Here is a 21,231-nt window from a genome sequence, read left to right as displayed (position 1 = left end):
GGGCTTAGCTTGCACGTGCTGCTTTCATTCTGTCTGAGTGTGCATAAACATTGTGCTAATTTATCTCCAGGTTGCTTCGTCAAAGAATAGAGCAGCTGGAGAAGGTAGTGCATGACCTGTCCAAGAAGCAGGCCTGCCGACCGCAACTGCCCACATACGAGTCCCTGACCCAGGAACTCTACCAGTACACCAGCAGCATTGGCCAGCCAGTGGCTGTTCAGGACCTGCTTGCACGGCTCCTGAAGGTACTGCCAGCAGATGGGTCTCGCTCTGCGCAGGCAGCCCAATCCATGCTGAAGGAGGAAGCCTCTTGGCAGCAATCACAGCAGCAGTTCCGAAAGCGGCTGGCTGAGGAATACGCCCTCTTTCCAGACTCAGTGGCCCCACTGCAGGCTTCCATCTTGCAGCTGCAACATGGCATGAGACTTGTGGCATCGGAGGTCCACACTGCGCTCCACAGCAGCATGGTTTCAGCAGACAGCCTGACCACTGTGGCCACATCCCTACTGGCCTTCCCTTCGGTTGGCCCTGTCTTTTCTACCTACTACGCTCATGCAGATGCTCTGTGTGCTGTAAAGTCAGAAGAGGTTCTGCAAGGCCTTGGCAAGCTGATCCTCAAGCGTTCTGGTGGAAGGGACCTAGAAAGCAAGGACCAGAGAAGCTGCCTTACCCGCGAGCAACTGCTGTTGAGTGCACTTCTCTACCTACGCTCCCATGTGCTTTGCAAAGGAGAGTTGGACCAACGGACCTTGCATCTCTTCAGACACGTGTGCCAGGTACGTCCAGTTGCACTGCAAGGGACAAGGGCACAGTGATTCTCAGGCTTACTCTTGGCTATGTGCTCAGAAATTGCTCTTGGCTTGGGGGGACCATATAGGACTCTGTGGGATGGAACGGTGGTTCATCCTACACTAGGGCTTTCAAGGCAGGCGCCTTACCTCTAGCGCCACTGCTCCAGCCCCAACTGAAAATTAATTATGTGTTGTTTTCTTTGTTTCAGATTTGAGAAAAAAAATAACCCTCAAACCATAATTCTAAATAGCCAGTTATATCTTTGTGTTCAAATTTTATTTGTTTATTAATATAAAAATTTTTTTCCCTTTTTTTTTTTTTTTTTTTTTTTTTTTTTTGGTTTTTGGGTCACACCCAGTAACGCTCAGGGGTTACTCCTAGGCTATGCGCTCAGAAGTTGCTCCTGGCTTGGGGGACCATATGGGACACGGGGGATCGAACCGCGGTCCGTCCAAGGCTAGCGCAGGCAAGGCAGGCACCTTACCTTTAGCGCCACCGCCCGGCCCCAATATAAAATATTTAAGCACCATGATTACAAGCATGATTATAGTTGGATTTCAGTCATAATTAGAACAACCCCCCCTTCACCAGTATAATATTCCCATTTCCAGTTCCCCCCTTCCCAGTCCCTGTATAGGCATTCTACTTCTCTGACTCATTAAGATTGTCATGATAGTTGTTGGTGTAGTTATTTCCCTAACTGCTCACCACTATATTTGTGGTGAGCTTCATAGTGTGAGCCGGTCCTTCCAGCCCTCATCTCTCTGGTCTCTGGGCATTATTATAATAAAGTCTTTTATTGTTATTAAAACTCATAGATTAAAAAAAAACTCATAGATGAGTGAGACCTGTCTCTCTCCCTCTGACTTATTTCACTCAGCATAATAGATTCCATGTACATCCACGTATAGGAAAATGTCATGACTTCATCTCTCCTTCTGTATACGAGGCACTATTTCCTTTGAGGTGCAGAAGCTTCTTAGCTTAATAGTCCTATCTGTTTATTTCTGCTTCCACTTGTTTGGAGAGTGCTGTTTCCTCTTGAAGATGTCTTTTAGTTTCAATGTCATGGAGTGTTTTACCTACATGTTGTTCAGAATACCTTAATGTTTCAGGCCTGATATCAAGGCTTTTAGTCCATTTGCATTTGACCTTTGTGCATGGTGTCAGATGGGGGTCCGAGTTAGCTTTTTTGCAAGTGGCTAACCAGTTGTGCCAACACCACTTGATGTGGAAAGCAAGGCTTTCCTTGCTCCATTTTGGATTTCTTGCCCCTTTACCAAAGATTAGTTGATTGTATATCTTGGGAACATTTTCTGAATATTCAAGTTTATTCCACTGATCTGAGGATCTGTCTTTATTTCAATACCATGCTGATTTAATGACTATTGCTTTGTAATACAATTTAAAATTGGGGAAAGCAATGCCATATTCCTTTTCCCAAGGATTGCTCTAGCTTTTCGTGGGTGTTTATTGTTCCAAATGAATTTCAGGAGTGTTTGATCCATTTCTTGAAGAATGTCATGGGTATCTTTAGAGGGATTGCATTAAATCTGTACAATGCTTTGGGGAGTATTGCCATTTTAATGATGTTAATCCTGCCAATCTGTGAGTAGGGTTTTAGAAAGCAAATTGTTGTGAAAAATAGTGATTACTTTGACTTTTAATACCTTCCTGAATGATAGACAGTTACTAATTTTCTTAATCCTCTTCAGTATTATAATTTCATTAATTCATAGGTTTTGTTTTAGGGGTATTATGAATTTTGCACAGCCATCCTTATTAATATCACCAACCTTAATAGTTTTTGCCAGTGTAAAGGTGTAAAATCTTGGCCTAGAGAAATAGCATAGGGGTTGAGGCATATGGCCAACCTTGGTTCAGTCCCCAGCGCATCATAGGGTGCCCCAGACAATGCCAAGAGTGATCCCTGGGCACTACTGAGTATGGCTCAAACTGCCCATACCTCAAACATTTGTAATAAGTGAAAGAAGAAATATATAAAATCTTAGATTTAGTATGGCCTTACTGGTAAAGCTTAGCCTAGCTTTGCCTGATTGATACCTTTCAATCCTTATAGCTTTCCCGTAGCAATTTTATATGCCTGGAGAATTGTAAAAGGAAAGACAAGAGGGTGTTTTGAAAATAGTCTATTTCTTCTCTATTAAGTAAAATTTTACTTCTTGGATGTTGGAATTATTATTTTTACTGAATTGCAGTGTTTTTATTTTCATAAGAAACTAAGAGATAGAAAGTCTTGCCTTTGTTCATCATGAGTAGCTAAGCAAAGGCAAGTAAGCTTCCTTCTGTGAATGTGTAACTTTTCAGGAAATCATCAATGAATGGGATGAACAGCAACAAGCAGCCCAAGAAAAGGCTGAACAAGAAAGCAGCTTGTACCAGTACAAGAGCAGGAACTCCCAAACAGTCCTGAGTGAAGAGGAAGAGGAGGAAAGAGAATTCAGAAAACAGTTTCCACTGCATGACAAGGTTGGCTGTAAATTCCCCCACATCCTTGTGTATGGTTTTGTAATCTTTTATTTTTTCTAATACATGCAAGTTGGTTTCTTTTTCATCCCGTTTGTACCCATCTCTCCTATTTCGTCTTATAGGAGCGATCTTATTCGACTTAAACAAAATCTTATAGGACTAGATCTTATAGAATTGGGTCTTGGTTTTAAGAAATATGCACTGTTCTTTGCAGGATTTTGAGGATATTTTGGTGGAACCGACACTGGAGAAGGAGAAAGGAACACCAGATGGGAAAGCAGAAGAAGCAGCCCCGTGCTTTGACCTCTTTTCCCAGGGCTCCATGCAGGCTGTGATGCTCATCCACCAGCAGCTGTGCCTCCACTCTGCTTGGTCCTTGTGGTACCAGCACACTCTGCCTCCACATGAGGCAAAACATTACCTCAGCCTGTTTCTGTCCTGCTATCAGACTGGGGCCTCACTCGTTGCACACTTTTATCCGCTCATGGGTATGGCTCTTTCCTGCTCTTACACTGATGGGAAATGAAACCAGTAAATATAGAGAAATAATACAGCAGTAGGGCACGTGCTTTACATGATGACCAGAGTTCAAGTGTGGCCCCAAACGAACAATAACAAACGGATAAAAGTGATATCTATTACTACCACTTTTTTTCTTAGATTTGTTATTGATGGAGTTAATTTAATTCCAAGAGAGCAAGTTTTAAGTGCTGAATAGTGAAGAGTGTTTCTCATCATTTGAATTCTTTTCTTTTCTTCTTCTTTTTTTTTTGAGTGGGAGTAAACCCGGTGCACTCAGGTTACTCCTAGCTCCATGCTCTCGCAACCATATGGGATGCCAGGGATCGAACCCAGGCCAGACGAGTGCAAGGCAAATGCCCTACCGCTGTGCTATCACTATTACTCCGGTCCCTCATTGTTTAAATCCTTAAGGCAGAGGGTATAAGAATATGAATTTGGTTTGGGTTTTGTTGTTGCTTTTGGTGGGAAGGTGGACAGCTACTCCCAGTAGTGCTCGGGGGATACTCGTGCTCAAGGATCACTGTGGCATGGCTTTGTGTTACAGTATGGGTTATTGGAATCAATGAGGGTTGACTGTTTGCAAGTAATGTGCCTACCTAATGGCCTGAGTTTGATTTTTTTTTTTTTTTTTTTTTTTGATATTGGGCTGCACCTGGTGATGCTCAGTGGCTATGTGCTCAGAAATCACTCCTTACTTGGGATACCATGTGGGACTCGGGGTTGGGAATGGAACCTCGGTCTGTCCTAGGCTAGCATGGGCAAGGCAAATGCCCTACCACTGAGCTATCACTCCAGCCCCCTAAGTTTGATTTTAAATGGTCTTATTTTCCAGTTTTCCCTCTAGTAGCTTCAGTGCTTTTCAAATGAAATCTACTTGTGTGCAGTCTAGGTATTCAAAAATAATGTAGGGTGTGGTTTTCTACATGACTTCATGAGGTATTGATTATTTATTTGATGATGGTGGTGGGGTTGACTACACCCTATACGTGCTCAGGGGTTACTCCTGGTTCTGCACTCAGAAATTACTCCTGGAAGGTCTGGGGACCATATGGGATGCTGGGGATCAAACCCAGGTTGGCGACATACAAAGCAAGTTCCCTAACCACTGTGCTATTGATTTCTCCCGATTTGAATAACCATAAAAATTGGTCATTTGAATTTGCTGAATTAGATTCTGTGTTCTCCTAGAATAACTGAGCTCTTCTGTAGATCCAGGAACTTGGGAGGAATTTGATGCCAATTGTCACATTGAAACCATGTAGTTTTCTAAATTAGTGTTGTTTTGAAGCTGGATGATAGATATCTGCTTTATCAGTCCTACTAGCTCATGAATTCTGTGTGTGTTCCTGACATCTTTATAACTTGATCCACGGACATACTGAGCTCATTGACTTGACTGTCACTTGTTCCCTCAATAGGAGCCGAGCTGAATGATCAGCTCTTAGGCACCCAGCTGTTGGCCTGCACGCTTTCCCATAACACTCTCTTTGGGGAGATGACCTCGGACCTGATTGTGAGGCCTGATGGGCCCTATGACTTCTACCAGCATCCCAATGTCCAGGAAGTACGACTTTGCGAGCCAGTACTTCACAGCTTTTCTGAGGCAGTCCGGCAGCTGCTGCAGGAGTGGCCAGAACACCCAGCTCTTGAGCAGGTAAGGTGGATGGGAGCTGAGGATCTAGACTCTTGCCATCCTTGAGAGTGTTTCTTTACACATTGTGTCATGAAAACAAAGGTTTCGGGATCCCAATTCAGTGAGACATGCTCAGTTACATGATCTGCTTGTCAGTATGCACAGAGGGCCAGAATTCAGTTCACTGTACATGTTGGTAAGGAAATGCTGCCTATTGCTCCAGGTATTGGGAAAGATCTGGCCTTTTCAGGACTGGCAGTTTGAGTTCTGACCTTGCCCTTTAGGTAACTTCATGATAATCTTTTTTGTTTGTTTGTTTGTTTTGTTTTGTTTTGGTCACACACGGCAGCACTCGGGTTACTTCTGGCTCCATGCTCAGAAATCGCTCCTGGCAGGCTTGGGGGACCATATTGGTTGCCGGGATTTCCAACACCATCCTTCTGCATGCAAGGCAAACACTTTACGTCCATGCTATCTCTCCGGCCCCACTTCATGATCATCTTGAATAAGAAGGATGAGACTTTTATATCTGCCTGAGTATCATTTTTAGGGTGCCATATCAAATAAAGCATTTATGTTGGTCAGGGCCTACGGAGCTGGAAAGTGTCATTTGTAGATTCAGAGGTGCTTATACAAACTCTCACCTAGCTTTATTGGGGGCTACTCATTCCATTGAGTCACTCAAATCAAACTTTTCTTTCAGCTGCTAGTTGTGATGGACAGAATCCGAAGCTTTCCTCTCTCCTGCCCTGTCTCAAAGTTCCTGAATGGTTTAGAGATACTTTTGTCAAAGGCTCAGGTAAGACGTGCTGTGAGGAATGGAAAGTGTGGGTAGGATAAAGATGAGTCTCCTGACCTTTCTGACTGGGGCTGCGGAAGTTAGGTGAAGATGATGTCTCCACAGAACCTGTGGGGGGATTTTATATTAAGGATGGGGTCACTGTGTCCCCTCTGCCAGAATTTCCAGGGCCATCTTCAGAACTTTGTCTTCTTGGACCAAACCATTGTACAGTAGGTTTTGTCTTGCTGGCCCAGTTTCCATCCCAGATATTCCACCTGGTCCACTGAACACCACCAGCCGTGATCTGGGTGGAGAGCCAAGATAAGATAAGATAATCCTGATAAGAGATGTATATGGGCACAAAGGGGGAAAGAAAGAACTCTGTCCCCTCAGTTTTCCCCTGTTCATCAGACAAAGGTTTGTCTGGCCTTGTACAACTATATATAATGCTCACTTGACTACAGGAACTTAGATTGGGCTCTCCCAATCCTGTTCTTTCTACCTATGCTAGGTACAGCTAGATAAAACTAGCTAGGCTCTCTAGACTTCAGTCAAGTTGAGCAGAAAGAACTTAAAACAGATAGGCTTGGTTTAAACTCATTTCTGTCTGTTTCCAGCAACATAGCACAGGATAGCAAAGATAGCTAAGGCAGGTTCTTTGCATGCAGCTGTGGTGACTGTGACCCTGTTTAAAATCCCTGACACCAGATATGGTCCTCTTACGCTATCAGAGTTTACTCCTAAGCCTTACTGGGTATGACCTCAAAATAAGAATAAACAATAACTTCTTGTCTTTTTTGGTGGTGCTCAGGACTTACGTCTGGTTCCATATTCAGGAATCACTCCTGGTGGAATTGGGAGAGGGGTATTTGGGATGTTGGGGACTAAACTCAGGTCTGCTGCACATGAGACAAGCACCCTACCAAATGTACTACTTTCCAGCCCATAGCTCATTTTTTTTTAAATGAGTAAATCACCATAAAACTATTTATTTGGGGTTTTTGAGACACATCTGGTGGTATTCAGGGGTAGCTTCTTGTTCTATGCTCAGGGGTCTCTTCTGGCAGTAATGGGGGCACATGCGGTGCCAGGGATGGATTGGGATCAGGTAAGTGCCTTACCCCTGTATTTTGTATTTTGTCTCAGGCTCCCTAAAACACATTTAAAAGTCCAATAGTACTCAAGAAAAATTGGGGGGGGGTCTTTTGAGAAAAGCAGAGGTGAGACCGAGTCATGGTCATTTTCACTGTTTTTAGGATTGGGAAGAGAATGCAAGTCGAACTCTGTCTTTGCGGAAACATCTCGATTCGGTCAGTCAGATGATAATTCGATGGAGGAAACTGGAACTGAAGTAAGTGATGTTCTTTCTCCTTCTGAATATAAATTATGGGTGACTAATATTCTCTTGATAGTTTGATTCTTGAGAATTTATGTAGCATGACAGTAAAAACATTAATCAGGTAAGTGACCTTAATAGAGTTCAAAGACAGTATACATTTCTGTTAATTGTTTTGTGGTCATACATGCTAGTATTCAGGGCTTACTCTTTTTTTTTTTTTTTTTTTTTTTTTTTTTTTTTTTTTTTTTTTTGGGTTTTTTGGGCCACACCCGGTGGTGCTCAGGTGTTACTCCTGGCTGTCTGCTCAGAAATAGCTCCTGGCAGGCACGGGGGACTATATGGGACATCGAGATTCAAACCAACGTGCTATCTCTCCGGGCCCCAGGGCTTACTCTTGGTCTTGGCATTGTTCTCCCGAATCACCCCTGGCAGTGACTCTATGTGATGCTGGGATTAATCTGAGACCACTTCATGCAAGGCAAATGTCCTTCCTGCTATACTGTCTCATATGACATATATTCCATACAACATATATTTCTGAGGCAGCAAACAGGGTGCTTTCTTCCATGTCTATCTGAGAGGAGAGAATAGTGAACAAATATAACCTCTGTGCATTCAGATATTTTAAGTGGGTTTCCTCTGCTGCCTTGACTCCTTCTGTGTTTCAGCTGCTGGTCTATGAGTTTGGATAATACCATGAAGCGCCACACTGAGAGATCTACCAAGTACTGGTTCTCCATTTACCAGATGATAGAGAGATACATGCAGGAATCAACAGAAGAGCTGGAAGGTAACACTTGTCCACAAATTCCTGGCTTACTTAGAGGTTCCAAACTTAGCATTCGATATGTGGATGTTGTCATGTGTGGTGCCTTCCCCCCTCCCCTCTCTTGTGGATGTATCATTTCACCACACACTGTTAATGAGAGGTCAGGGAAGCTGTGTAGTTATTTTCTTAATGAGGGAAAGATAATGAAAATCAGGCTGGTTCAAGTGACTTGTCCAAAGTCTAGAAAACTGGTCATAGCTAAGGCTTCCCTTTGGCTACGACCATGAGACAAACCTCAAAGAAAGTGACCATCTTGGGAAGCAGTAGATAATAGGCTTGAGTTAGGGTCTGGAGAGAGAGTACAGAGAGTTGAGCACATGTAGAATTCAGGTACCATTTCAGTCCCCAATCCCACCAGAAATGATCTTTGATCACTGTTAGTAGCATAAAAAAAAAAAAGCCACTTCATTTTAACACTTGAATTAAAAGTGTTTTGTTTTCTACTTTAATAAATACTCGAAATCCAGACTCATACTTTACTGTGAGTGCTCTTGACACATACCTGGACTGCAGCTGTTGCTTTCAAACAACCAGGTTGTCATTTCCACCATAACCCATCCTTCAAAGCTCCACTTTAATTATGGCCTCTGCTTGACAGCCGTCCTTCAAGGAAAGAGGGGTGGTTGCAGGTACATGTGTGTTTTCCTTTTTGAATCTGTGAAGATGATAAACAGATGAGCCTGATGTTGCTGGTCAACACATTGCAAGCATTTATCGAAGGATCTTCATTGGGAGAATTCCACGTACGACTGCAGATGTTACTCGTTTTTCATTGCCATGTTCTGTTGATGCCACATGTGGAAGGAAAGGGTAAGATTACATATATATTCTCCCTCACCTGTTCCCTTATATTGCACTAATTGAATTTTCCACTTGAGTATTTTGAATGCCTAGGGGTTTTTTGTTTGTTTGTTTTTGAGCCATACCCCGCAGCATTCAGGGGTTACTCCTGGCTCTGTGCTCAGAAATTGCTCCTGGCAGGCACGGGGGAACATATGAGATGTTGGCATTCGAACTACCGTTGGTCCTGTGTCAGCTGCTTACAAGGCAAAATGCCCTACCGCTGTGCTATCTCTCCGGCCTTGAATGCCTAGTTTTAAACAATATTCTTTTATATATAACTACCCATTGATGCTCAGGAGTTACTCCCGGCTATGCACTCAGTAATTGCTCCTGGCTGGGGGGACCATATGGGACTTGGGAGTTGAACCAGGTCCATCCTAGATTGGTCGTGTGCAAGGCAAACATTCTACTTCTGTGCTATCGCTCTGGTCCCTGGTTATGTTTTTTATAATTAATTTTTTATCATCATTTTACTGTGAATTGCATTAGACTGAAAAAAAGAATATTAAAGCCAAGGCCAGACTAATTATAAAATAAGGCCTGGCTAGTGAACTAGATGGAAATAAATTGCTAGGCAGAAAACTCAGGAACTTTCAGTGGGCTCAATCATCACATCGTTTCTCTTGATGGTGCATGTGTCCTGCTCAGCTTTTTCTTCATCCAGGTCTTTACTGGTTCTTTGATCTAGTAAGATAAGACACTGCCATAAATGACATAACTTTGTATGAAACTCTCAGTCACTGTTACCATAGTAACTTGAAAATTTTATTACTGTGAAATGCTTGTAGACTGTATCCACTGCTGTCAGGGTGAACCTGGCTTTTCAGTGTCTTTCAAAACAGGCTTACCTTCTGCTGATGTTCTAGTCAGATTCAGAAAAAGAGTTTGAAGTAATTTTAGCAGAAAGTCTGGGTTCATTATTTTGAAGAATCAAAGCACAAGTAAAATATTCCCTGAAAGGTGCCTAGAGTTGTGGATATTGGCAGCTCGCTTCTCCCGGCCTGTTGAACTTGGACTCCTTATTACCCATTTTCTCTTGCCTGTGAATACTATATGGTGATTTCTGGTCCTAAAGCGGAATGAAGGAGGGTTGTGTCTAGTGTGAAGCCCACACATGGAGCCCATGGCATGTACAGCAGCCGTGATGGTTTGTTTCCTTTTTATTTCTTTCAGATGCACTTTGCAGTGTATTGTGGAATTTGTACCATTATTACAAGCAGTTCTTTGACCGGGTCCAGGCTAAAATTCTGGAACTTCGTTTCCCCATAGAAAAAGAACTTAAAGTAAGATGAACAACTGTCATGATCACTCTTGGAAGAATAAAAACAGCAGATTTCTATTATTTAGCTCCTTTTTCTATTTCACAGTGAAGCAGTGGATTCTGGGGAGTGGGGAAGAGCATTGCAGCTGTCTAGTTGGACAAGGCTTCCCTTTTGTGGCATTGCTTCCCTGGCTGGCCTACTTAGTTGAGTCAGTGACTCCTGTCAAAGGCTTTTCAAGGGTGGGAGATGATGCAGACAGCTTGCTTTGCATTCTGGGGCTTTAGATTTGATCCTCAGCACCACTGGATGTGACCTTCAGCACCCCACTTCTCAATCTTGCCCAGGCTCATGAGCCCCCTCCAAGGAGGGCTTTCCTCTTGATACTTCATCCTTGAGGAACCACACCTGCAGGATTAAAGAACCAAAATAATCAATGATTTCTAAGCCAGGAATAGGGCAAGTGATCTATTGACTATAGAAGTTCTCTGTCATTGCTTTGAGATTAGCACATGGTTCCCTTTTCAGATTTTTTTTTTTTTTTTTTTTTTTTTTTTGGTTTTTTGGGCCACACCTGGCGGTGCTCAGGGGTTACTCCTGGTTCTCTGCTCAGAAATAGCTCCTGGCAGGCATGGGGGACCATATGGAACACCGGGATTCGAACCAACCACCTTTGGTCCTGGATCGGCTGCTTGCAAGGCAAACACCGCTGTGCTATCTCTCCGGGCCCTTCAGACATTTTTTTATTCACTGTTACTCAGTCTTGTGTTTGGGAAGAGGATAGGTTCTGGTCTTTGGTAAATAAATTATCTAGAAAGAAAGAGAATGTGACTGGCTTTATAGTAAAATCATTCCTTTGGCTTTGTTTCTCTTACAGGAATTTGTTAAGATATCCAGGTGGAATGATGTCAGCTTCTGGGCCATTAAACAGTCTGTGGAAAAAACACACAGGTAGTTTATCTTTCACACGGGAGGACTAAGCAGAGGTCCAAATTTCTCTATAGTGTTAGCAAAAAGATAGCATTGTTCTAGTGCCATGAATATTTTTGTTTGTTTTGATTTTGTCTCCTTTTTGGGAGGCCAGATCTCATTGGTACTCAGGGTCACTCCCAGCAGTGCTTAGGGGCCATGTGGTACCAGGATTGAAGTTTGTGCCTCCCACATGCCTGTGGTATGAGGTCATTTGGGTGTAACTTCCCAGGGAGTACCCTAACCCCCATAAAGAAATCTACCTTTAGACACAACTGGTGTGCCTGAGACAAAGCAGGCCAAGTGCAAAGAAGCTGGTACTCTTCCACTTTCACTTCTAGCCTGGCTTCAGTGTTTGCTTTTAGAAAGGGAAGTGGATAGTCTTGACCAGTTTTTTTTTTTTTTTTAAAGAAAAAATATGAGTATCTGAGGTGATTATTGCCTTTAAAAGATATGGCAGAAGTTCATCTGTATGTCTTTTTTTTTTTTTTTAGGCCGCACCTGGTGATTCTCAGGGGTTACTCCTGACTATGTGCTTAGAAATTGCTCCTGTGGGGCCAGAGAGATAGCACAGCAGTAGGGCATTTGCCTTGAATGCAGCCGATTCAAGATGGATTGAATCCTGGCATCCCATGTACCCCCAAGCCTGCCAGGAGCGATTTCTGAGCGTAGAACCAGGAATAACTCCTGAGCGTCACCAGGTGTGGACCTCTCCCTCCCAAAACAAACAAAACTCCTGACTTTGGGGGTCCATATGGGACGCCAGGAATTGAACCCAGGTCCGTCCCGGGTCAGCTGCGTGCAAGGCAAATGCCCAACCGCTGTGCTATCGCTCCGGCCCTGTGTGCCACTTTTGTTTCCTCTCCTCATCCACTTTTTCTCTGTCATTGTGTGGAGTCAGGACCCTCTTTAAATTCATGAAGAAATTTGAAGCTGTGCTGTGTGAATCCTGCCAGCCATGCCTGGTGGAGGACGACAAGGAAGAACAGCTAGACTTTCTGCCGTGTTCAGCAGACACCGTCACAAGTGAGGGTTCCACCATCCAGAGTCTGAATGGAGTGCTAAGGGACACCCTTTTAGCTTGTCCAGCACCTGCACAGGTATTGGCTTGTGAAATCCTTCCCGCCCTCCACCCCACCCCACGCTCCTGTCTTCCTGGGCCAGCTAATATAACCAGTGCTTTTTGTGTGCTCACTGTCTTCAAAACTGGGGTAGGGAGTGCTTTTGAAATCTTTTTCTCTGATTGATACAGAATTTATCTGCTGCAGAATAAAGCAGAAGTCATGAATACTGGAGTTGAGTGTTGATCTTGGTGCCAAAAATATTCTATTAGCCCATGAGGAATAAATGCTGTGCTTATCTGTGTACCTGTGTTCCTCTGCATGGGAATATTCCCCTATCAGTTTAGAAATGAAAAGATGTACCTGATGAATGAAAGTTTTTCTCTTTCTGAATATTTGGATTCTCAGCAATTGGGGGTTGAGAGAAAACAGTAGGAAGGAAGGAGAAGAGAATCTGGCTGTTCTGTTGAAGCTGGCATGCCTGAAAAACATTGCAGCACAGCAAGCTGAATGTGGTAGCTGTGCTTCCCCAGAAATTGAAGGTCTTTGGCAAGACATTTGAAAAAAATAAAAAAATGAAAAAGGAAAGGTGATAGCTGTGTTATCCACTCTGCTGCATCCACAGATCAGCCTGAGTCTCCTCCCCATGGTTTGCACAAAGCACTGCTGGAAGTGGGGTCCTTGGGTCCTAGATCAGTGGACCCATATGAAGCAGCACTCTGGCTTTCAGACACCCACATCAAATGCCAGTTTGTATTTGGGTGATGTTGCACTTGTTCATGTGAGACATCAGTGCTGGTAAGAGAACTCAGTATTTGCTGCACCAGAGCTTTTTGTGTGTGAGGTGAGTTGTCAGCATTAAAATTGGCCTGCAGGGGCTGGAGAGATAGAATAGGGCGTTTTCCTTACGCACAGCCAATGTAGGATAGATGGTGGTTCCAATCCCGGCATCCCATATGGTACCCTGTGCCTTTCAGGAGTGATTTCTGAGCGCAGAGCCAGGAGTAACCTCTGAGAACCACAGGGTTTGATCCAAAAAAAAAAAAATTAAACAATGGACTGTGCATATAATTGAAACCCAACTACGAACATAATTGTAATCGCTGTGCTTAAATAAAGAAATTATTAAGAAATAAATAAAATTGAACATGCAGGTCAGTGCTTCGAGGTTTCCTGGCAGCCAGACTAATGTTTTCTTTGCTCCATAGAAACAGTGCAGGGATGCTGCTCTTCCCAAGGCGGGGCCACTTCTGCGCCGCATGCCAGTGCTCCTGAAGCGAATGAAGAAGGTGTGCCTTACGCTTCTGAAGGAGAGCCGCCTGCCTCAGCTCGTGGAGGGCCTTGATGACTTTACTGGTACGTGTCAGCAGCATGGGCAACAGCAAGTTGTGCCACTTCCCCAGTGAAAGAAGCTGTCACCCCAAAAGACTGACGGTGTATTATCTGAGTCTTTTTCTTCTATCTTACTCCTGAAATAGATTCTTTTTATTTGGATTATTTATTGTCAAGATGAAATGCAGTAGGTTTCTGTGGTCACTTCTGTTACTGAGTTTTTACTAATAACCAGGGACTGTGGTTAGTTAGCCAGGACATAGAGATGAATGATATCTGATCCTGGGGCACCAGAAAGTTTCCTTGGTCTGGGGTGATTTGAGCACATTAACCCCTTGGTAAATGGTTTGCCCTCAGGTGAAGTGATCTCCTCTGTGACTGAGCTGCAGAGCTTAAAGGTAGACCCTTCTGCAGAAAAGGAGAAGCAGCGGTCAGAAGCCAAGCACATTCTCATGCAGAAGCAGCGAGCTCTGTCAGACCTCTTCAAGCACCTGGCAAAAACTGGTAAGATTCTCACTTCAAGTCCCATGAACTTAACTTTTGGAAGGAAAGTTCTAGAGACAGTTGAAATGATGGACACAAACGTACCAGACAGTGACAGCCCTGCTGATTGTGAGCCTTGGTCCTGCAAACGTCACAATTTCTGCCATGTGTGTGGCACCTCAAAACTGAAGCAATCCGGGGCCGGGCGGTGGCGCTAAAGGTAAGGTGCCTGCCTTGCCTGCGCTAGCCTTGGATGGACCGCGGTTCGATCCCCCGGTGTCCCATATGGTCCCCCAAGCCAGGAGCAACTTCTGAGTGCATAGCCAGGAGTAACCCCTGAGCGTTACTGGGTGTGGCCCAAAAACCAAAAAAAACAAAACAAAACAAAAAAAAAACTGAAGCAATCCTTGGTGGGCATTACTAGCAAATGGGAGGCTGGAGTGATTGTACCGCAGGTTTAGCACTTGACTTTCATGTGGCTGACCCTGGTTTGATTCCCCCAACACTATGGTCCCCCAGCACAGCAAGAAATGGTTTCTCAGCACAGAGCCAAATGCTCCTAACAACCCACACACTTGAGTTGTGTATCTCAGTTGTGAGCACCGAGATCAGTAGATAGAATCTGGTGAGCACCACAATCATGACTTATGCTTTGGCCAAGAATGCGAGTCCTGGTGAACAAGTGTGCAAACCCCACAGCTGACACAGCACCTCAGGCCTCATTGAACACCACACCCTGTTGTGCTCCCTCCCCCTGCAAGCACTGTAGCTGAAAATCACTGCTGCATCAGGAAAGGGAAAGGGGAGTAGGTTTACAAAGAAAGAAGTGACATTTAAGGGTTTGAAATGCCACTGCATGAGTTCCTGTCACTCACCTCATGAAAATACAGGACCATTTGCAGTTCTTCAGTATTTTCAGTTTTGTTCTAGGGTTTGTTAGAAACTGCACTTTTCATCCACTTGCCCTTCCAACATGGCATAGATTGATGCTTGTGACCCTGAGGGCCCTGCAGAGACACAGTCACAGTGGCAGGTTCTGCATCAGCAGGTGTTAACAGCCAGTCTCTGCTTTCTTACCAGAGCAGGGCATGTGGCCCCCCGGCCTCACTTAAAATGGCAGTGACACTGAGGAGGGGCTGTGGCCTGCCAGTATCCTTTATACAACATGTCCTTTTGTTTTCCAGGTTTGTCATACCGCAAAGGCCTTACCTGGGCTCGTTCAAAGAACCCTCAAGAGATGCTTCATCTTCACCCTCTAGATCTTCGAAGTGCGTTGTCTATTGTTAGAAGTTCCCAGGAAGCTGAGTCTAGGTTGGTTATGATTTTAGCTTTGAACATAGCAGATCGTTTAAGTCAAAGCAAAGACATTTTCCTGTAGTAGGAAGCAATGTACCTTTTTTTAAAAATATAAAATCTTTATTTAAACACCATGGTTACAAGCATGATTGTAGTTGGGTTTCAGTCATAAACAGAACACCCCCCTTCACCAGTGCAACATTCCCACCTCCAATGCCCCCTCCTTCTCAACCCCTTAATGAGTGAGAGAAGTAGAATGCCTGTCTCGAATAAAGGCAGAGTTGGTGAAGCAATGTATTTTCTGCAGTATTATTAGAAAGATGACCTGGGTAGCAGTGACCTTCAGTCGTTGTTTATTTTCTTTCTTATTTCTCTCCTCTCCCCCTAGCTCACAATACTACTTCTTTGCCTTGTTAACTATTTTTATTTTTTACAGTTTGAGGTCTCTTTAATTTACATATACAGTTGAAAATCTGTGGGAGAGTGGCCGTATTTATAGCTCTTCTCCACTCACATGTATCTTTTTTTTTTTTTTTTTTTTTAAGTTTTTGGGCCACACCCGGCGTTGCTCAGGGGTTACTCGTGGCTATCTGCTCAGAAATAGCTCCTGACAGGCATGGGGGACCATATGGGACGCCGAGATTCAAACCAACCACCTTAGGTCCTGGGACGGCTGCTTGCAAGGCAAACGCCGTTGTGCTATCTCTCCAGCCCCACTCACAAATATCTTAATAGTTCTACTATGTTATGGAATCTGAGAACCTCTTAGCTTTTGAGACAGGAACTATTTCAGTAGTGATTGTAAATGATAATGATATGCGTTAGCAGGTAGAGTACACCTCTGGCTTGGCCAGTGGCCCCTCACATTTGGTCAAAATTTGGATATAGCTTGCATCTTGCATCTGACAAAGCATGTGCTTTCCCATTCATCGTGGCTTGAGCAGCATTCCCTGTGCTTCTTCCACACTGAGTTAGCTGTCTATGCTGTATGTCATGTGCTTAGCTCTCCTTTATCTATTGTCACCTGCTTACCTTCTGGAGGCCTCCAGATGTACCACCATTAGCCTTCATTGTCAGGGTAATCTAGGAAGCCTTCCTTCCTTCCTTCCTTCCTTCCTTCCTTCCTTCCTTCCTTCCTTCCTTCCTTCCTTCCTTCCTTCCTTCCTTCCTTCCTTCCTTCCTTCCTTCCTTCCTCCCTCCCTCCCTCCCTCCCTCCCTCCCTCCCTCCCTCCCTCCCTCCCTCCTTCCTGCCTTCTTTCTTTTTTTTTTTTGGTTTTTCGGGCCACACCTGTTTGATGCTCAGGGGTTAATCCTGGCTAAGCACTCAGAAATTGCTCCTGGCTTGGGGGGACCATATGGGACACCAGGAGTTTGAACTGCTCTCCATCTTTCCTTGGCTAGCACTTGCAAGGCAGACACCTTATCTCTAGTGCCACCTCGCCGGCCCCAGAAGCCTTGTTTTTATGACCTGTCTTCATCCATTTTCCATGTTAATCATAGAAAACATTCTTTCCTCAAGAATTGATGTGTGTCTGACTGAATGAGCCTCACAGGAATAGCTCTTTATACTCTTGCCTTTGTGTTGTAGTAACAAAGAGAGTGGTTTTAAAGAACTAACTCAGGCTAATTTCTTTTCTAGGCTGCTTGCAGAAATCTCATCTTCATGGGATGGATGCCAGAAGTATTTTTACCGTGCTCTTGCCCGGCATGCCAGGCTCAGTGCTGCCCTGGCAGCTCCTAACAAGGTAGAGAACCTGGGAAGGGGCTCTTTTTTTTTTTTTTTTTTTTTTTTTTTTTTTTTTGGTTTTTGGGCCACACCCGGTGACGCTCAGGGGTTACTCCTGGCTTGGGGGACCATATGGGACGCCGGGGGATCGAACCGCGGTCCATCCGAGGCTAGCGCAGTCAAGGCAGGCACCTTACCTTTAGCGCCACCGCCCGGTCCCAAGGGGCTCTTTCTTAGCCCCAGTTAACAGCCCTCAGGTCTGGGGAGGGGTGACACTTTATTGTAGAGGTGATTAAACTTTCTCTGAAACATAGTTGCTTTCACACTGTAAGTCATTGTATTACTGTAAGTCACACCAGAGAGCATCTTTCATCAAATTCTGTTGTGTTTGCCAAATGAGTGTTTACATTTGATGTACTTTTCCTTTTCTTTTGGGCACTAGGCTCTCAAGTGGTGCTCAGGAGACCTGGGAGGCTTCTTGGAGGTTCTCAGCCAGCTGAACTTTCTTTTTTTTTGGTTTTTTGGGCCACCCCCGGCGGTGCTCAGGAGTTACTCCTGGCTGTCTGCTCAGAAATAGCTCCTGGCAGGCACAGGGGACCATATGGGACACCGGGATTCGAACCAACCACCTTTGGTCCTGGATTGGCTGCTTGCAAGGCAAACGCCACTGTGCTATCTCTCCGGGCCCCAGCTGAACTTTCAATTCAATGCAGGGGGCTTTTGAAATATCCAGGTCATTTTAATGGTAATTAATTTGAATGGTCATTTTTAATGCAGGTTTCCAGGGCTTGTATTCATCAGTGCTTGGGGGACTGTGGGATGCCTCAAATCTAATCTGATGCAGGCATATGTTAGATATGCATCCTAACTTCTAGACCATCTACTGGAACCCATAATTTTTACTTCTTAAATAGGAAACATATAGGGCAGCTTGGGTATTTGCCTTGCATGCTGCCAACCCAGGTTCAATTTCCAGCACCCCATATTGTCCCTGATGCACCACCTTCAAGAGAAATTCCTGAGTATAGACCCGAAGTAACCTGTGAGCAACACTGGGTGTGACCCCAAAACAAAAAAAAAGAAAAACTTGAAGTTGAGGATACCTTTATGCCTTTTTTGGATCTTCTCACCACCCCGAACTCCCAGAAACTGGGGGTGAGGGGATCATTTATAGCAGTGTTGGTGTTTAGTCTGTTCTTGTTCTTGAGATACCAAAGATCTATGGCAGGAAATTGGGGTGAACCTCTAACAAAAGCTTGTTAGTTCCTCTGATATGCAGAGCATCAGAACTTGTCTGAGTTAGCTACTCCCTCAAGTGTATTGGGTGGGACAGAACTGCTTTGTGGGGTGCCTCGTGGCTGGTGCCAATTGCCATTGATGTCTTCAGCATGCTCTTCTTCCTCACCAGGAAATGGGCCTGGGCAGCATTGAGCGCTGTAAAGGCTTCTCGGCGCATTTGATGAAGGTGCTTATCTGCCAGCGACGGTCCCTGACCACATTGACTGAGCAATGGATCCTTCTCAGGTACTGACCTAGTACTTGGGTCTGTGGCCAGAAAGGCCAGGTCAATTCAAAGCTGCTGCAGAGGGGATTCTGAATTGTAAAAGGGTATTTGAGACCCAAGGACGTAGGTGGGGATTCTTTGTACTTTGCCCTTTGCTTTTGGTGGCCCTGCCTCTGGCACCCTCTCTTGAGGATGAGTTCTGGACAGAGACATGGACCCTTTTTGCATGTGTCTAACTTAGCCCTGAATTTGGACTGAGGCCTTTCCTGCCAACCATCCATGAGACTGAGAGCACAGTGGCTGTACTCACAGGATTGGGCCATCTTGGTCTCTAGGGATTTCAATTTGACTTTAGACTTTTTTTTAAAAAAGGTAACTTGCTGAACCATATTTATATTTGACTGCTGCTCAACGGAAAACAACAAGTAAAAGTTGAAGTTGGGTAGGAAACCTGTTGTCAACTGCTGTAGAGTGGATTCTTGGCTGGGAGATACTATTTTCAGATTATATTCTACTACACTTACTGGGGTTTAATCTAGCAAAGTGTGGAACATGTACTGGAATCTTAAAGTCATGGTTGAATACTTTATAATGTTAAAGCAGACTATTGTTGCTGCTGCAGATGTGGGGGGGGCACTCTAGGCAGTGTTTGAATTTCACCAGGGACATACTTGGGTATATAGTTCGGGGAAATAAATCCAAAGTGGCCCATGTGAGCCATGTCCAGATTAGTTTTTTAACCTAGAGAACCCTCTCCTTGATTACGTAGGGAAATTCCTCTTGGCTTAAGGGTGAATTTCCTGCGAGAAGTGCCACATTTGGACTGGGGGCTGGTTCCAGAGCTGTAGTGCTGCTTTGGGTCTCTCAGCTCAAGTTGTCTCTATTCTTAGAACGTTGTTCCGCTGGAGTTTCAGGAATCTGTGGGCAGGGAAGTAATACTGCTTTGTCTTAGAGAGCCTTCATTATATCTCTGGCATTGCTTGGTCTGTTGTCTGATTTTCCTTTCTCAGCACCTCTCCAGGAGTAGCTCCTGAGCACTACCAAATGAGCCTGGAAAACAAACAAACAAACACTACCCAGAAAACCATGTCTAAGCCGCCATTGTGTTTTCATTTATCTGCACAGGAACCTCCTCAGCTGTGTGCAGGAGATTGAGGAGAGGTTGACAAGGCCACAGGTCTACCCCACAGCCTTCCCCCCACAAGATGGGGTGCAGCAGTGGACAGAGAAGCTGCAGTTTCTGGCCATGCAGAGCCAAGTTCTGCTCGAACAGCTCTCCTGGCTCCTCCAGTGCTGTCCGAGTGCCAGGGATACCCCAGCAGGACAGCAGTCTTCTGTTTCTTGCCTGGAAGTAGCAGAGCTAACCCAAGGACAGTGTGGTGGAGTAATGCCAGACCCCTTGCTGATGGAGCCAAGCTACGAATCCCCAGTCCCTGGAAGCCAGCTGCCCTCAGTTTGCCGAATGCAGAAGCAGGACCAGCTTTGGCAAGAGTCGCATGCAAGACTAACTGAGATGCTGAAAAGCCTACAGGCAGTGAAAGCAGACATCAACAGGATTAGGCAGCAGTCTTGTGAGACCCTCTTTTACTCTTGGTGAGACCCTCTTACTCTTACTTGACTTCTCTTCTGTAGAGTGCTTGTTTAGAACTTCATCAAGGGAAAACATAAAAGAGATCATGTTTCAGTTCTTGGTTTCTCAGTAGATCAGCAAAGTGCCTTGTGGCATCATATTTCTAGCTGCACATCTTAAAATTAATAGATTTCAACTTATGAATTTAACTTAAGGGACTGGAGCAGTGGCGCATACAGTAGGGCGACAGCCTTGCACATGCTAACCTAGGGCGGACTGCGGTTCAATCCCCCAAGTCAGGAGCGATTTCTGAGCACATAGCCAGGAGTAACCCCTGAGCATCACCTAGTGTAGCCCAAAAACAAACAAAAAGTATTTGACTTTAAATCTGTTTGTGTTTGCAGAGAGGTGTGTGTGATTTGGTGGCATTGGAAGTGTGTTGTATTAGTCCCTTTTCAACACTGACATTTCTTGTTATTGCAGGAAAGATTTTGAAGTTTGCTCTTCTGGGCTGAGCTTTCTATCTCAAGTATCAGCTTATTTACAAGACCTAGAGTCCTTGTTCATTCTTCCAGGGATGGAAAATGAGCAAACAGACCCACAAATGGCCTTAGTTCAGAGCTTGGGCTATGTAAGACGAGAGATAAGTAAAGCCACAGAGGACTTTATTATCTGGAAGACTCATCTGCTGAGCTCAGGAAGTCCTAGAGGTATGGACTAGATGGCTAAGGGAGTGAAAACGGTGCTAATCACAGAGTTTTTTTTGTTTGTTTTTTGTTTTTGTTTTGGGGTCACATCCAGC

At 44.5% G+C, this 21,231-nt stretch overlaps 1 protein-coding gene across 1 annotated transcript in view; it reads left to right on the top strand.

Annotated features, from left to right (window-relative positions):
- The window catches only part of MDN1 (midasin AAA ATPase 1), a 169,043-nt gene that overhangs the window by 114,026 nt on the left and 33,786 nt on the right, over positions 1 to 21,231 (top strand). The window contains exons 63-80 of the mRNA XM_049772304.1: positions 71 to 776; positions 3,121 to 3,282; positions 3,497 to 3,770; positions 5,223 to 5,458; positions 6,141 to 6,236; positions 7,475 to 7,569; positions 8,226 to 8,347; positions 9,050 to 9,196; positions 10,403 to 10,512; positions 11,366 to 11,439; positions 12,359 to 12,557; positions 13,727 to 13,874; positions 14,208 to 14,354; positions 15,518 to 15,644; positions 17,269 to 17,374; positions 18,764 to 18,879; positions 19,985 to 20,452; positions 20,913 to 21,139. Of these exons, the coding sequence (XP_049628261.1) occupies positions 71 to 776; positions 3,121 to 3,282; positions 3,497 to 3,770; positions 5,223 to 5,458; positions 6,141 to 6,236; positions 7,475 to 7,569; positions 8,226 to 8,347; positions 9,050 to 9,196; positions 10,403 to 10,512; positions 11,366 to 11,439; positions 12,359 to 12,557; positions 13,727 to 13,874; positions 14,208 to 14,354; positions 15,518 to 15,644; positions 17,269 to 17,374; positions 18,764 to 18,879; positions 19,985 to 20,452; positions 20,913 to 21,139 (3,560 nt within the window). The remainder of the gene's footprint in view (positions 1 to 70; positions 777 to 3,120; positions 3,283 to 3,496; positions 3,771 to 5,222; positions 5,459 to 6,140; positions 6,237 to 7,474; positions 7,570 to 8,225; positions 8,348 to 9,049; positions 9,197 to 10,402; positions 10,513 to 11,365; positions 11,440 to 12,358; positions 12,558 to 13,726; positions 13,875 to 14,207; positions 14,355 to 15,517; positions 15,645 to 17,268; positions 17,375 to 18,763; positions 18,880 to 19,984; positions 20,453 to 20,912; positions 21,140 to 21,231) is intronic.

This window comes from Suncus etruscus, chromosome 4 (assembly GCF_024139225.1).
Source record: "Suncus etruscus isolate mSunEtr1 chromosome 4, mSunEtr1.pri.cur, whole genome shotgun sequence".
Lineage (NCBI taxonomy): Eukaryota > Metazoa > Chordata > Mammalia > Eulipotyphla > Soricidae > Suncus > Suncus etruscus.
The sequence above is the reverse complement of the archived record's forward strand: the minus strand, read 5'-3'. Positions and strand labels throughout refer to the sequence as shown.